Raw genomic sequence first — 17,642 nt, 5'->3', positions numbered from 1 at the left:
TGAATGTAGGAGGGTTGATCAGTAAGTTCACAGATAATACAAAAATTGGTAGGGTGGTAAATAGTGAGTGAGGCTTTCAATTACAGGAGGATATAGACAGGCTTGACAGATGGACTGATCAGTGGCAAATGGAATTCAGTCTGGATATGTGCGACGTTATGCATTTGGGCAGGACAAACAAGGCAAGGGGACACATGATAAACAGCAGGATCCTGGGAAGCACCGAGGATCAGAGGGACCTTGGCTGCTTGTACACAGGTCACTTAAGATAGCAGGGCAAGTAAATAGAGCGGTTAAGAAGGCATAAGGTATATTTGCCCAGTCTTAGGTTTAAGAGAAGGGAGGTGATGCTGGAGCTGTATAAAATATTGGTTAGGCCACAGCTGGAGCATTGTGTGCAGTTCTGGAATTCACATTCTAGGAGGGACATGATGCACTGGAAAGAGTGCAGAGGAGATTTACCAAGATGTTGCCTGGGCTGGAGAGTTTTAGCTATGAAGAGACATTGGATAGACTGGTATTGTTTTCCTTGGAACAGAGGAGACTAAGGAAGGACATGATTAGAATGTATAAAATTATTAGTGGCATTGATAGAGTAGCCAGGAAGAAACTTTCCCCCCTTGGTGAAGGAGGAATCAATGACCAGGGGGCTTAAATTTAAAGTAAGCGGCAGGAGGTTTAAAGGGGATGAGAGAAAAAATATTTTCACCCAGAGCGTGGAACTCACTGTCTGAAAGGGTTGTGGAGGCAAAGACCCTCGTAACATTTAAAAAGTATTTAGATGTGCACTTGCGATGCCAAGGCATACAAGGCTATGGACCAAGTACTGGAAAATGGGATTAGAATGGTTAGGTGGTTATTTTTGACTGGTGCAAATGCGATGGGCCTAGGGGCCGTTTCTGTGCTGTAGATCTCTTATGACTCTATGATCAAAATACTGTTATTTATTATAGTTTTTGACTGGTCACCAATTAGCCCTATGATATCATACTATGATATAAGAAAATGATCACTGAACTACATTATAATATTGTCTCTTTTGCTAATCATTGTATTTTTTTTTCAGATCTTCAGACAACAATCATGTTGTAGTTCAGTCTGAAGTCTCAGTTGTTAATTAAATTACATTAATACCACAAGGACGTTTTACTGTCGCTTCTTATCTTGCAAGATGTGCCTAATATGTTGCAAAAATTCAAAGACATTGGTACAATAAATTAGAACATTTACTTTATGTTTCTTGTTTATTCGGTGCTTTTCTTTGCTGTCTGTGATGTCCACTACCATTTCATCTTCCTCTTCATCATCATCACTGTCATCATCCGTATTTTCTAGGAAATTAAATGTTTCAAGAACAGCCTCAGCCAAGCCTCCCCTTGGCTTATCTCCTGTGTTCCTATGTTCAGAAGAGAGTAGGGGAAAAACTTGTTAGCAACTACAAATCTTTTTCCATCAACCTGAAAGTCTGCATTATAATCCTGGAACTGGCGGACTGAAATGCTGACAAGTTGCCTGGTTTGCTTTTGGTAGTCCAATCCTTCTTCCCTCTTGCTATCTTTTTATCTCCCTGTCCTAAATATTTGAAATGCAGGAGGTAAGCATCTCCAAAATTATGTATACATTGTCAATCTCTGGGTGAAATAAGTACATTTACTTAAGGAAAATTAAGTTTCGACAAGGCAAAATAATAGCATGCCGTTAAGCTTTCTGATTAAGAATATCAATACTCCAAGCACTTTAAATCAGTTTTGTTACAGAAACATCTAAAATGTTATTTTTTTTCAGTAAATTTAATCTAAAGAGTGTATTGTTGCATGCCAATGGTGTTAGCTGTGGATCAACAATGTTAATTTACCTTTATTCCGCCCCTTAAAGATAGTAAAACATTCCAAGCCTATAAAATTCTCACAGGACTAGAGAGGGTGCAAGTCTGAGGATATGGAGCAGACCGTTCAGGACAGAGGATGAGGAGGACTTTCTTCAGCCAGAGAGTGGTCGGCTTGTGGAATTCATTACCACAGGAAGTAGTTGATGAAACATTGCATGTTTTCAAGACGCAGTTAGGTATTGCACTTAAGGTGAAGGGGATCAAAGGGTATGAGGGAAAGCGGGATTAGGCTATTGAGTTGGATGATCAGCCATGATCATAATGAATGGCGGAGCAGGTTCGAAGGGCCAAATGGTCTCCTCCTGCTCCTATTTTTTATGTTTCTAAGATATGGGCGGCATGGTAGCACAGTGGTTAGCACTGTTGGTTCACAGTGAAAGGGTCCAAGGTTCTAGTGCCGGCTTGGGTTACTGTCTGTGTGGAGTCTGCATGTTGTCCCAGTGTCTGGATGGTTTCCTCTGGGTGCTCCAGTTTCCTCCCACAAGTCCTGAAAGATGGGCTGTTCGACAATTTGGACATTCTGAATTCTCCCTCAGTGTACCCGAATAGGGGTACCTAGGGGCTTTTCACTGTAACTTAATTGCAGTGTTAATGTAAGCCTACTTGTGACAATAATAAAGAGTATTATTATTTTACAAGAAAATTGTATGGTGGCATGGTGGTTAGTAAAGCTGCCTCATAACACCAGGGACCCAGGTTTGATTCCGGCCTTGGGTGACTGGCTATGTAGCATGTTCTCCCTGTGTTTGCATGCGTTTCCTCTGGGTGCTTCGGTTTTCTCCCACAAAACATATGCAGGTTAGATGGGGTTATGGGGATAGGGCGGGGAGTGGGTCTGGGAGGGGTGCTCTTTTAGAGGGTTGGCGCAGACTCCATGGGCGGAATGGCCTCTTTCTACACTGTAGGAATTCTATGGTTCACACAAACGTGGACCAGGTGCAATGGCACCTGGGGATCTCCCAGGACTTTTCAGGCCCATAGGTAGTCTGAGACAAGGCAAGGTGGCATCCTGGCTCTTCCCCTGACACCCGAGTACTGCCAGGCTGGCCCCTTGCCTCTCCCATAGTCTTTCCATCCCTTCACTCTACCTTAGTCCTTCCACCCCTACCGTCTCACTTAGTCCTTCACACCTTCCCCCAAGCCATTTACTCCTTCCCACGACTTGAGCTTCCCCCTCCTCCCCCCTCAGAATGCCACAGCAGCATCTCCACAGGCTGTTGGCCCTGGGTTGGCAGAATCAGCAGGTCCTGTCCACAGAATGGAGGATGATGAGTTTGCGATGTGAGATGAGCTGTGGTGCTCCTCATTGACTAACAAAGCCGGACTCCTGACATTAAGATGACTGACACACACACACGACAGAGGTTAGAGCAGGGATGGGCAAACTATGGCCCGCGGGCCGCAAAGGTATTTCTGCGGCCCACCAAGTCATTTAAAAAAAAAAAAAAAATTTCTTTTTAAAAAAAAAAATTTTTTTTTTAAAAATTTTTTTTTAAGGTTAATGGGGGGGGGGGGGCTGTTGGGTTACTTACTGGTATAGGGTGGATACGTTGACTTGAGTAGGGTGATCATTGCTCGGCACAACGTCGAGGGCCGAAGGGCCTGTTCTGTGCTGTACTGTTCTATGTTCTATATGAGGCGCCCAGAATCATAACCGGGTGAAGTAATTATTTTACTTAATATACTATGCGGCCCTTTGTGAATTGTGAATTTCTGAATGTGGCCCTTGCACGGAAAAGTTTGCCCACCCCTGGGTTAGAGGCACATCGGACTGGTGGTGCAAAAGTTTTTAATGCGGAGTATCTCTCTTTTCACTCTTTTGTGCTCTACCGCTTCTTCTAGGTATTACACCAGACGGCACATCAGAAGTGGAAGCGGCCTGCTGCTTGTCTTGTCTGTGATGCCCTTGGCAGGTGTCCTCTGGAGGGTGCAGGGCTGGATGGCCCTGGTCGACTTTCAGGATTCAACGTGTCAGCCTGTTCTGCCCGCTGCCCATGAGATGTACGGGAAGCACCGGCATGAATCCCATCACTTCTTCCTTCAGAGAGACTTGGGTGTGCTAGTGCATGAGTCACAGAAGGTTGGTTTACAAGTGCAACAGGTGATTAAGAAGGCAAATGGAATTTTGTCCTTCATTGCTAGAGGGATGGAGTTTAAGACTAGGGAGGTTATGTTGCAATTGTATAAGGTGTTAGTGCGGCCACACCTGGAGTATTGTGTTCAGTTTTGGTCTCCTTACTTGAGAAAGGACGTACTGGCGCTGGAGGGTGTGCAGAGGAGATTCACTAGGTTAATCCCAGAGCTGAAGGGGTTGGATTATGAGGAGAGGTTGAGTAGACTGGGACTGTACTCATTGGAATTTAGAAGGATGAGGGGGGATCTTATAGAATCATTTAAAATTATGAAGGGAATAGATAGGATAGATGCGGGCAGGTTGTTTCCACTGGCGGGTGACAGCAAAACTAGGGGACATAGCCTCAAAATAAGGGGAAGTAGATTTAGGACTGAGTTTAGGAGGAACTTCTTCACCCAAAGGGTTGTGAATCTATGGAATTCCTTGCCCAGTGAAGCAGTTGAGGCTCCTTCATTGCATGTTTTTAAGGTAAAGATAGATAGTTTTTTGAAGAATAAAGGGATTAAGGGTTATGGTGTTCGGGCCGGAAAGTGGAGCTGAGTCCACAAAAGATCAGCCATGATCTAATTGAATGGCGGAGCAGGCTCGAGGGGCCAGATGGCCTACTCCTGCTCCTAGTTCTTATGTTCTTATGTTCCTCCCTAGAGGTGCTCAGTGGACACAGGGCTACTCCATGGTACGGAGGGGAGACCGGAGCGAGCTCGAGGTGCCACCGTCACCTGGCACTGCCAATCCTGGAGGATAGCCCTTGTCTGAAACATGGTCTTGATGCCTACAGCCAGGGCGCACTGAGACTTTGCCGTGTCCCTCAGCGACTGCGCCGTGTCCCTTAGCGACTGCGCCGTGTCCCTCAGCGACTGCGCCATGTCCCTCAGCGACTGCGCCATGTCCCTCAGCGACTGTGACATGTCCCTCTGGGAGTGACTAAGGTTAGCCAGCGCCTAGCAAATGCTCTTGGCCCATCCACAAAGGGTCATGGCTGAAGGCATCAAGCTCTTGAATGGCGCAGCAATGTCCTTGAGCATCTGGGACATGTCCGTCTGTGACTAAGCTCTCCTGTCCTGCGCCTCAGCCATACACATCACAGTGTGCCCTAAGCCTTGGATGTTCTGACACATGGCTCCGACGTCCAGCCCCAGACCTTCCACCAAGGCCACCACCCTTTTAGTATTGGCCTGGATGCCATGCATTGTCGGCACCATCTCTTGCGCGTGACGGAGGCTGGACTCTTCCAGCTGTACTTGCAGACGCTGAAAAGCTGCTGCCAGTCTCGCCTGTAGATTCTGGTTCTGCTTCTGCATCTGAACAGTGCTGGGATCATCTTTTCCAGAAGCACAACATCTGTCTGGTGCCAGCTGTTCCCTGGGATTGGACAGTCCCCTGTCCTGTCCACTCTTGGCAATCCCTGCTCCACCTGATGAGCTGCATCATCATGTGTGTGGTGCTCACCAGAGCTTGACCAAGGAACCTGATTGCTAACATTACCCACCGAGGTGAGAGTCTCTGCGATGGTGGATGGTGCAGGTGAAGGCAGTGGCAAGATGTTGGTGTCTTTCCCGGAGCGGTACTCAGGCATATGCTGATATTAACCCAAGTTATTCTTTCAGAATCTTTACACACCACATCTGAATTTAATGCCAGAAACAGTATGCAGTTATCAGATGGGGGAAATGTGGAATAGTTAAAATGAATGTCTGGATGGGGGTCAGTGACCCCAAATGGCCCGACCTCATCTGACGGTGATCCTGCAAGACAAAAGACATTAGGTGAGATCTTGCGATGGACTGGTCTGTGGGAGATGGGTGACTCACTTGCTACAGCGACAACTGCGTTACATTGGACTCTCACTTGTTTGGCACATGCCAAACTCCACCGCAGCCACTGCCCTCTCCTCAGCCTTCAGGACCCAGGGTAGTGGGTGCCTGGAACTTGCTGCCGGAGGTGGTGGTGGAAGCAGGGACGATAGTGACGTTTAAGGGGCTTGTTGACAAATACATGAATAGGATGGGAATAGAGGGATACGGACCCCGGAAGTGTATAAGTTTTTAGTTTAGGTGGGCAGCATGGTTGGTGCAGGTTTGGAGGGCCGAAGGGCCTGTTCCTGGCTGTACTTTTCTTTGTTCTTTCCTCAGAGGAGGTGTGGAACCGAATACCTGGGACTCCCCTTCCCGTTTCCTGGTGCTCCCAAAAATTATGGGTCGCCTTATCCTTGGTGACACAGAAATGACATTGTGCGACACTGGTAGGCAAGTTTTATGGGGAGTCTGTAGCTGGTGCATATGTGCGCAAGGCTCCTGGCCAAAGAGGACAATAATGTGTTGGGGTTTTATGGTGGGTGGGTTTTAAGGGAGGTCCAGGCAGGTGGGGTGTTGATGAATTCTAGTGGATTGGGGGCTGATGTGAGGATTGGGGATGAGGTGATACCAGGGGCACAGGTGTGGCTACTTATCCAAGCTGCTCTGTTTATCTTCTTTCGGAATTGCGTCCCAGTCCTCATCCCAGACATGCCTTGCGGGAATGTGCAGTTCCCACAATTCTACTTCGGCGGCAGCACTTAGTCTCCAGAACAATGATGAATCATGGAGCCGCTCTTATGGCCATCCACCAGGAAGTGCTAGAAACCGCTTCTGTGCAATCTCCCTTCCCAGTTATATACCACAGGAAAATGGTGCAGCACAGATCAACTTGCCTCAGATCAGAAACAAAGTGCACAAAAATATTTATTAATTTACAAAATGTGGGTGTCACCGTCAAGAACAGCATTTATTGCCCATCCCTAATGGTGGGCCTCCAAAAGTCCTCACACCATACCCGAGTTTTAATGTTCCAAAACCCAGTTCCACTAGAAACTTAGCTAAAATTAGAAGCTTGTTTGAATGGTAAACAGATTCTTTGGTAAATTAGTTCAACAATGATACCATTTTGTTCACTTTTTTAAAAATTGTCTCCATTTTCTCACTTGCCAGGGATTCAGCTATTTGCATCATGATATAGCCAAGATCAGAGATGGTACAGAGCATTAACTTAAAAATCACCATCAGTACAAGTACAATATTGGGAAATGTAAGATGTAATTCAAACATGCCAAATTTGATGCAAATATTTTCCCTTCCTGCCAAAGGGAGCACTTTATTTCCATACCAAATTCCATCTAGGAAAACATCCAATAAATATCCATTCATGTGGTACCAGCCAAATTGGGGGTGGGGGGCATGTAGATTTAAATTTTTATATTGATCTTTCTTTGTGTTTTCCTTCGTGTTTTTTCTTTATCTCTCTTTTGTAAATTTCAATCATTCCTTGGTTGCTTTGCTTTGTACTATACGCAGTTAAGAAACGTGCATGTTAACGTACGAACTGGGGGCAGCACGGTGGCGTCGAGGTCCCAGGTACGATCCCAGCTCTGGGTCACTGTCCATGTGGAGTTTGCACATTCTCCCAGTGTTTGCATGGGTTTTGCCCCAACAACCCAAAAATATGCAGGGTAGGTGGATTGGCCACACTAAATGCACCTTAATTGAAAAAAATGAATTGGGTACTCTAAATTTCGCTTTTTTTAAGTTTTAAAAAAGTTAACATATGAACTGAAATGTGTAACATAAAAATGCGAAAACCAATAAAAACATGCTTTAAAAATGAATACAAAGGGTAAGGAAATCACCAACATTTAGTTTCTCACCTTTTAACTTCTTGCCCCTTTTGTTTAGATGTTGAGTCACCCCCATTAAGAATCTGTTCCAAATTTTTCGTCTCCACTGACCCGTTCTGCTCAGAACCAGAAAGGCCTAGTAATGATCGCACTCTCTGTGACCGTACATCTAGAATTGTGTCTGTGTAACCAACTTCTTGTAAATACCTGTGAAATTCGAAATAAAAATATCTGAGGATCTAATGCCAAACTTTGTTAAGCGCATATTATATTTTCAGCTTTCATATCAAAGCGTTTTACATTTTCTACTATTTCTATTGATTTTTTATAATGTTTACAAAAAGCCAAGTATTAAACAGTTTTCAGTATTCTTTAATAGGAGATGAACAGCAATCCCTTGAAGTCAGTATGAGGCTTTACTGTTAACATTAACAAGATTTAGCAAAAGATTTAGCTGTCGAAGTAATATTGACAACATATTAGCCAATTACAATCATCATTTGGGCGCAAGATATTTCTTACACTAAATCAAAATTGATATTCATAATAAACCATAAATTTCTTTATTAAAATATATATATTTAAATTAGTAACTGTTAATTCTATGAGTGCATAATATAAACCAATAAAACACTCTTATGAACCAGTTGGTAAAATAAAGCAACTTCTTTGAAAATTAACCAAACTTCCGATGGGCAATTACCCTGGTGACCAGAGCCCTCCAAAAAAGTATTTGACTCGGAATTAGAGTCAGGGACTTCGGACATAGAATCATAAAATATCCATACAATACAGGAGGCCATTTGGCCCATTTGAGTCGGCATCGACCCGCTGAAAGAGCACCCTACCCAGACCCACTCCCTCAACCTATCCCCATAACCCCACCATACCCGTGTACACTATGGGACAATTTAGCACGGCCAATCCACCTAATCTGCACATCTTTGGAATGTGGGAGGAAACCGGAGCACCCGGAGGAAATCCACGCAGACATGGGGAGAATGTGCACACTCCACAAGGACAGTCACCCATGGTCAGAAACGAACCTGGGTCCCTGGTACTGTGAAGCAGCAATGCTAGCCACTGTGCCACTCATGTTCTGATTTACTTACCTGAGATGAGAAACTTCAGTTATGACGATAGGTTGGAGAGGTTGGGACTATTCTTCTTGGAGAGAAGGCGACTAAGATATTTGATTGAGATGCACAAAATCATGAGAGAGCTGGACAGAGTAGATAGGGATAAACTGTTCCCGCACGTAAAGAATCAAGAACAAGAGTGCACAGATTATAGTGATTTGCAAAAGAAGGATATGTGTTATGAGCAAAAATTTCTTCACACAATGAGCGGTTCAAGTCTGGAATGTATTGCCTGGAAATGTGGTGGAGGCAGGTTCAAGTGAGGCATTCAAAAGCGCATTAGATGATTATTTTAATAGAAGCAATATGAAAGGGTAGGGGGAAAAGGCATGGGAATGGCACTAAGTCATAACGTTCATTTGGACAGCTGGCGGAGACAGGATGGACCGGATGGCTTCCTTCTGCGCTGTAACAATTCTGTGGTTCTGGATTGTTACTGAGGAAATATTAGTCAGAAAATTCTTAGTCTAACATCCAAATACCTACATGACCCCATCTGCTACCACCTTGACTCCACGAATGCCCCTCCACCTGCCCCAAATAATTCTCACCATCCCATTACCCCCATCCCCCTCCAAACGACCTGACCAGTCCCCACTCCTGACATTTCCCCCCACAATCCGATGTGACTAGCCCCCTGCCACCCGAGTCCCTTGACCCAAACTGACCCGATTAGACCCTGCCACTTGACTCTCCCAACTGGACTAGCCCCCCCACCACCTGACTAATTCCTTGACTAAACGGAGAAGACCCCACCACCCGACTGCCCCGAACCCACCGACTAGATCTGCCAATCCCTCAATCCACCTACATGCGCACCTACCACTTGCCAACCCACCAATATACTGAGGACTTTCAAACACTTACCAGAATACTGCAGCTAGTGCTGTATAAAGGGAAAATGGGTTATGTGTAGATCGCATTGCTGCTCTCTGAGGGTTCCTACGCTGAGGCAGTTCTACAGATCCACCATCGGAAGTTAGAGCCTTTTCAATGTATGCAGATACATGGATAGTTTTCTGTCTGACCAGAGTCAGACATAGGGGTTCTGACTCTGTTCAGAGGTTTTGGGCCAATATAGATATATTTCAAATCTGTTTATTTAAAATTCTGCTTTCAATTGCTTAGATAGGAGCAAATAAAGTTCATAGTACTCACTGCCTGAGCAACTGTCTGCCTTGTTTCCAAGTCAACTGACTGTTCTGAGGCACAGGTAGCACCTCTGTCTCTTTGGTTTCTTCTAGAAAAGCAAACAAATGTCACTAGAAGATTAAAATAGCAAAATCCCATCAAAAAAAGCAGCAGGCAGCCAGAAGGGTACACTATTGCAAAAAGTGATTCTTGAGGCCACATTCTTATCCTGCAAATTTGGTCCTCCATTATTTAAGCCTTAATGTTTGTGAAAATTTCAACTACCACCATTACCCTACCCCACCCACCACCTTCCAGGTCATCCCAAATAAAATTAGAACAAAGTCACAAACTAAAAATCTCATTCTGCTATGCCACAAAGAGCATTGACCTCACCTTACTTTCTTCCACCACACAGTCAGAAATGTCAAAGAATGTCAAATCATTGGGTCCTGTCTTGAAAATAATCCACTGGCTCAGTAGCAGTCATCTGTTTTTGGTTTTGCCTGACATGGGTATCTTTAAACTCAGCCAAGTATAATTTAAGCTCATGGAGAAACTTGAAGGGAAATGGATACTCTATTAGCAGGTTTTATTTAGCCGTAAATAAGAGAAAAATATGTGATGACTTCTTCCAAAAGAGAAGAAATAAAATGGTTTGATATTCTGGTTAAACTTGGTGGAGAACGGACAAAATATTTAGCTCACAAATGGATTTTGTCTCCGGAGAGAAGTGAAAACATATTTTCAACAGCATCTTCCCTCAGTCATTAACTTCTATAACTAAATTAATTCTGATTTTTTTTCTTTAAAAGAAAACCTCAATCCTTAAGAAACAGAATAAGTGCACTCTGTTAAGATTGGTCACTTGATACCAAGAGGGGATTGGTAGATTAGAGCTCTTGGTTCTTTGTGTACATGTTGGAGTCAAGCAAATCTAAATTGGTCATTAAAGATGCTTCCATTGAAATGATACAAACCTTTGAGACACACTTCCTCAAGATCTGAAACGGCAGCTTTTCGTGAACTCTGACCATTCTTCTCTTATTAGGCGAAGTTGAGATTATTTTCAGTTTACCAAGGTTCCCTCAAAGGCATGAGTGCCTTTGCACAGCAACCTTGAATGCACTGTGCATTGAAATAAACAAGTCATTTACAACTTCCTTTTTGTTACTTCCAGACTTGACTATTCCAATGCAACAATCTCGCAAACTACCTTCCATAAACTTGAACTCTGCTGTCCATGACTCAATCCCCCATCAAATCCGGTTTACCCATTTCCTCTGTGTTTATTGTCCCAACACTGGCACTCGTTAAGCAATCCCTCAATTTTAAAATTCCCATGCTCATTTTCAAAGATCTCCATAGCTTGCCCCCCCCCCCCCCCCCCCAATACCCCAACTTTAACCTGCTTCAATCCTTACCCCTTGGAGATAACCAATTCTGGTCTCTTAGGAATCACCAATTTTAGTTGCTTCACCATTGGTGGAGGCCATCGATTATCCGATTTCCAGGCTATGTCTGGAGGATCCGTGGCGTTTTATGTGGGGAAAAAACGGTGCAGCCCCAGCACTGATCCTCCGACCGATGAGGGGTTAGGAGCCACGCCACTAAAAAACACGGCCATCCCAATATAAATGCCTGGAGAATTGCCGGGCCCGTGGCCACGCATGCGCACGGCGATGACCTGCAGTGGTCGCGCTGTACAACATGACACCGCCCATGCACGGACCCGACCTGCCATATAGTGCCCTCCCTGAACACTCTCTCGACACCCCCAGGCCACCCTACACCAGTTCCCCCCAGACCGTGCCGAAGCCAGCCCCCCCCGGCCAGCAGCATGGTTCCCACCCGACTGTTGGCGGCGCTCGATACAGTCCGCAGCCGCCATGCCAGATTCCCGACTACTGAGACCACAAATCCCCCCAAGGTTGGGAACTCAGCCCATCAGGGGAGGGCCTTCAGGTAACGTCCTGAGGCCGTCCCAACGACCTTTGGCGTGCTCCTCGATGACGCCGTTCTGAAGAGGGCGGAGCAACTGAAAACAAGCACCGTCCCGATTCCATCGTAAAAAGGGATTCTCCGCCCAATTGCCGATTATGAAATCGGCGTTGGGGAGTGGAGAATCCTGCCCCATGTCTCCAACTGCCTTTCTATCCCTCCATCTCTCTTTTTTCCTTTAAGAAGTTCCTTAAAACCTCTCTCCTTAACAAGTTTTGGGTCATCTGCCCCAATATCTCCTCTTGTGGCTTGATGTCAAATGTTGCTTTTTAATGCTCCTGTGATGTATTTTGGAATGAACATAAAACATAGAACAGTACAGCACAGAAAAGACCCTTCGGCCCTCGATGTTGTGCCGAGCATTGTCCAAAACCAAGTTCAAGCTATCCCACTCCCTGTCATGCTGGTGTGCTCCATGTGCCTATCCAATAACAGCTTGAAAGTTCCTAAAGTGTCCGACTCCACTATCACAGCAGGCAGTCCATTCCACACCCTAACCACTCTCTGAGTAAAGAACCTACCTCTGACATCCCTCCTATATCTCCCACCCTAAACCTTAGTTATGGCCCCTTGTAACAGCTACATCCACCCAAGGAAATAGTCTCTGAACATCCACTTTATCTATCCCCCCTCATCATCTTACAAACCTCTATTAAGTCGGCTCTCATCCTCCTCCGCTCCAAAGAGAAAAGCCCTAGCTCCCTCAACCTTTCCTCATAAGACCTATCCTGCAAACCAGGCAGCATCCTGGTAAATCTCCTTTGCACCCTTTCCAATGTTTCCACATCCTTTCTATAATGAGGTGACCAGAACTGCACACAATACTCCAAATGTGGTCTCACCAGGGTCATGTACAGTTGCAGCATAACCCCTGTTTTATAATGTAAAATGTTCTATATAAATGCAAATTCTATTGTTTGTCAGGACCTGTAAAGAGAAACTGCCCAGACAGAAAAATGATATAGAAGTCTCTTGCTCACCCAGTGCTAAGAAAGTTTAGAAGAAAAATTGGACTTCGAATTTTTCCTTCAATGAATTAGTCTTAGAAATGGCACTGAATTAGAAATAATTTTGTATTCAATGTGACAATCTAGCGTTGGGTACACAAGAATCTAGGGTTTGGTCCACCACAAGCCAACTTCAAAATAAAGACATAGGTATAACTTGGAATTACAATATAAATTGTACCCATAATACTTTGTAAAGTATTGCCCCTTACTCAAACTCATTTGTATTTCAGCAAATGTTAAATCTGCCATGAAGCTCCCCAAGAGGGCGGAGTGTGTCGACTCTCTGCGAGCTCTCTCAAACAGATCCTCTTCCTACATTTCTTTTAACCATGCCTTGTTTTTTTCATGTACTAAATGATCTGTTTGGGCTGCACGTAGAAAAATACTTTTCACTGTACCTCGGTACAGATGACAATAAACAAATCCATCTAGTGGCACAGTGATAAAAATAACTTTTAAAGTTGCTTTAGAAACATTTTCTTCCAATATAAAGTCAGACGTTAAGTATGTTTGCTGATGTATGCACAATGTTCAGCACCTTTCGCGACTCCTCAGGTATTGAAGTAGTTTCCAAATATCGCAAGATCTGGATAATATCCCGGCTTGGGCTAACAAATGGCAAGTAACATTTGTGCCAAACAAATGGCAGACAATGACCTCCTATATGAGAGAATCAAACCATCACCACTTGACATTCAATGGCATTTCCATTGCTGCATCCCTCACTATCAACATCTTGGGTGTGGTTTGTTTCGAATCACTAGCTTTCGGAGCACAGCTCCTTCCTTATCTATATATATTTTTCTGGAACCTACCTCTTCATTCACCTGAGGAAGGAGCAGTGCTCCGAAAGCTAGTGATTCGAAACAAACCTATTGGGACTTTAACCTGATGTTGTAAGACTTCTTACTGTGCTCACCCCAACAACGTCGGCATCTCCACATCGTGGCTACCATCAACGCCGCAAACTGCCGGCTCAACATCTTGGGAGTTACCATTGACCAGAAACTGAACTGGACTAGCTATATAAATACTGTAGCTACAAGAGCTGGTCAGAGGCTCGAAAGCCTGCGGTGGGTAACTCACCCTCTCATTCTCCAAAGCCTGTCCACCAGCTACAAGGCGTAAGTCAGAGGTCTGATGGAATACTCTCCACTTTCCTGGGTGAGTGGAGCTCCAACAACACTCAAGAAGCTTAACACCATCCAGGACTTGGCAGCCTGCTTGATTGGCATCCCTTCCACAAACATTCACTCCCTCCACCACTGTTATTTTACAGCATAAAAAATAAGAATTGTTGAAATATAAAACCTGAATTCAGGCTGATTTGTGGGGGATTTTTTAAAATTCTAGATGAGAGTTGTCCTCACAAAACAAGTCTCCAATGCCACATAGTGATAAGTGTACATCTGCACATCAACATTCTCTATAGCATTTTTCTTATGTATGACCTTATCCATTTTACTGCATTGGGCCATTTATTTTGGTTGTACAGCACGGGCGGCACACGTGATTAGCACTGTTTATTCACAGCGCCAGGGACCCGGGGTTCGATTCCCGGCTTGGGTCACTGTCTGTGCAGTCTGCACGTTCTCTCAGTGTGAGTTTGTGCTGGGTGCTCTGGTTTCCACCAACTAGTCCCAAAAGACGTGCTGTTAGGTGATTTGGACATTCTGAATTCTCCCTCAGTGTACCCGAACAGGCGCCGGAATGTGGTGACTAGAAGCTTTCCACAGTAACTTCATTTCAGTGTTAACGTAAGCCTACTTGTGACACTAATAAAGATTATTATAAAAACAGCTGTTTCCGAATTATGGATCGTGTTCCCCAATGGGGCTCCAGAAACAGCATTTGGGGTCATGAGCTGCCTCTCGTCCAATTCAGCAATGGTGGCTATGGGAAGGAAACTCTGGCAAGACAGCCCTGGGCCCACTGGATCAATGTCACTGAGCAGCAATGGGATTGCTGTGTATGTGGGAGGAGGGAGCTTATATGGGATGGGGAGGGCGGGGGGGGAAGAGACAGAGAGAGAATGGGCTGACTACTCTGTGTTGGGGTGGTAGCAGAGGTAGGGGAAATGGGAGTGCTTACTGTGCGTGTGGAAGAGAAGAGGTGATTGAAGAGAGGGCTCATTCCTATGAGCATGGACACGGCAGAGGGACTGATTATAAATGTGAGGGGGGGGGGTTGTTGTCGAGGAGAGGGGCTTCACTAAGTCATCACAGGTGAATATGGAGAACCTGGCTGAAAGTCACGAGTATACTTAAGTTTTACACAGTACTTTAAAAACAATTTCTCACATCTATATGATGTTGAACTATAATGTGAACTCTAATAATTATACACTGGATGTCACTACGCTGCTCCATTGCTGTTTAACACTTAGTTTTGAAGAATTAAAATGAGATCTCATTGAAATATACTTTGGGGAGCAATACCTTAGAGGAAAGAAACATTGCTGCACACTCCATCAGTTCACTGCTTAGCTCCAAAGGTAAAAAAGTCAAAATTCAAACAAATTTACTTTGATTTGATTTAGTGTCACACGTACCGAAGTACAGTGAAAAGTATTTTTCTGCGACCAAGGGAACATACACAGTATACATAGCAGACAAAAAAAGAATAATCGACAGAGTACATTGACAAATGGTACATCGATAGTCATCGGTTACAGTGTGGACCAAAGGGCCAAACAAAGCAAATACATGATCAATAGCAGCATAGGGCATCGTAAACAGTGTTCCTATAGGGAACAGATCAGTCCGAGGGAGAGTCGTTGAGGAGTCCAGTAGCTGCGGGGAACAAGCTGTTCCTATGTCTGGATGTGCAGGTCTTCAGACTGCTGTACCTTCTGCCTGATGGAAGGATCTGGAAAAAGGCAAAGCCTGGGTGGGAGGGGTTTCTGATAATGTTGTCATGTTGTCTGCCTTCCTGAGGCAGCGGGAGGTGTAGACAGAATCAATGTGCGGGTGGCAAGCTTGAGTGATGCATTGGGCTGAGTTCACCACACTGCAGTTTCTTGCGATCTTGGGCCGAGCAGTTGCTATACCAAGCTGTGATGCAGCCAGATAGACCAGCAGCACAGTTCAATTCCCATACCAGCCTCCCTGAACAAGCGCCGGAATGTGGCGACTAGGGGTTTTTCACAGTAACTTCATTGAAGCCTACTCGTGACAATAAGCGATTTTCATTCATTTCATAGGATGTTCTCTATGCACATCTGTAGAGGTTTGTGAGAGTTGATGCAGACATGCCGAATTTCTTTAGTTTCCATAGGAAGTAGAGACGCTGTTCGGCTTTCTTGACTTTTGCATCAATGTGAGTGGACCAGGATAGACTGTTGGTGATGGTGCCCCCAGGAACTTGGTCTTTCCGACATTTAGAGAGGGGTTGTTTTCAGTACACCATGTGTAGTAATCCACAGGAGGCAGGAGTTCCGTCACCACACCAATATTTATTTACAATAACGATATTACAGGAGCAGCTACAAACAGTGCTGCTAGCAGTCCAGTCAACTTACGACTGGCTCACAAAGCCTACACAGGTGATTATATGGGCTCCCTCAATGAGCTATCATTGAGGGAGCTCATACTCCAATTGGCCAATCAATAAAGCCAATTGGAGTTCATTACACCCCTCCCCCCCAAGGTCCGAGGAATTCCTGCCAGCTGGCATTCCTCTGAGCTTCTTCCTGCTACTCATGTCTGGGTCTGTCACCTCTGTGTCGTCCGCCGGGTCGTTCTCCGAAGTGGGCGGGGTGTACCTTATAGGTGCCCGTCTTTTCCTTGACGACCTCCTTGGAAGTTGTTCTTCCTCCTCCTTGGGGAGAGGTGTCGCGGCGGCCTCGTCGAGCGTGCCCATCTCCGACTCCGACGACTGGATGACGGGGTCTGGAGAAATTGCTTGGGGCTGGGGTGTGGGTATCCTTTCCGTCTGGGCTATCCCAGCTTGAGGCGGTCCTGCTTCGCCTGCCTCCAGGTGTGGTTCTGCTGCCCTTATTTGGACTAGGTGTTTCTTCAGCACCTTACCTCCTATTGAAATCTCATAGGATATGGGCCCTGTTTGGGACTCTACCGTGCCTTTGACCCACGTTGGTCCATTCCCATAATGTTTGACCCAAACCGGTGTCCCTACCTGAAAATGTCTCTGCTGCCGACTATTATCATGCCCCCTGCGTTGGGCCTCCTGTTGTTTCTCCACTTTCCCCATTAAATTTGGGAAAAGGAGACTCAGCCTCGTTCGCAGCCGCCTTCCAATTAAGAGTTCAGCTGGCGGTATGCCCGTTGTGGAATACGGTGTGGTCCTGTAATCAAACAGCCAGCGGGAGAGCTTTGTGTCCATTGATGCTGCCGGCTGCTTCTCGAGTCCCGCTTTAAGTGTCTGGACCACTCTTACTACCAGGCCGTTGGTCGCTGGATGGTAAGGGGCTGTTTTGATGTGACGGACTCCGTTTTCCTTCAGGAATTTTCCAAATTCCCCAATTCCAAATTCCAAGTTCCGTTGTCCGACACCAATACCTCCGGAAGTCCATGTGTTGCAAACGAGGCCCTGAGCTTTTCAATTGTCGATGCTGTGCTTGCCGTGTTTACCCGGTGGATGTCCAGCCATTTGGAGTGGTCATCCACTGTCACCAAAAACACTGAGCCCATGAAAGGGCCGGCGTGGTCAATATGCAGGCGGGTCCACGGTC

General features: G+C 45.4%; 1 protein-coding gene across 5 annotated transcripts in view; it reads right to left on the bottom strand.

Annotated features, from left to right (window-relative positions):
• strn3 (striatin, calmodulin binding protein 3) overlaps nucleotides 1-17,642 on the bottom strand; it is a 292,821-nt gene that overhangs the window by 156,623 nt on the left and 118,556 nt on the right. For all 5 annotated transcript variants that reach the window (XM_038781429.1, XM_038781437.1, XM_038781440.1 and 2 more), the window contains exons 4-6: nucleotides 9,969-10,050; nucleotides 7,702-7,878; nucleotides 1,231-1,396 (exon numbers count right to left, since the gene is read on the bottom strand). In XM_038781429.1, the coding sequence (XP_038637357.1) occupies nucleotides 1,231-1,396; nucleotides 7,702-7,878; nucleotides 9,969-10,050 (425 nt within the window). The remainder of the gene's footprint in view (nucleotides 1-1,230; nucleotides 1,397-7,701; nucleotides 7,879-9,968; nucleotides 10,051-17,642) is intronic.

Source organism: Scyliorhinus canicula, chromosome 2 (assembly GCF_902713615.1).
Source record: "Scyliorhinus canicula chromosome 2, sScyCan1.1, whole genome shotgun sequence".
NCBI classification, from domain to species: Eukaryota; Metazoa; Chordata; class Chondrichthyes; order Carcharhiniformes; family Scyliorhinidae; genus Scyliorhinus; species Scyliorhinus canicula.
The sequence above is the reverse complement of the archived record's forward strand: the minus strand, read 5'-3'. Positions and strand labels throughout refer to the sequence as shown.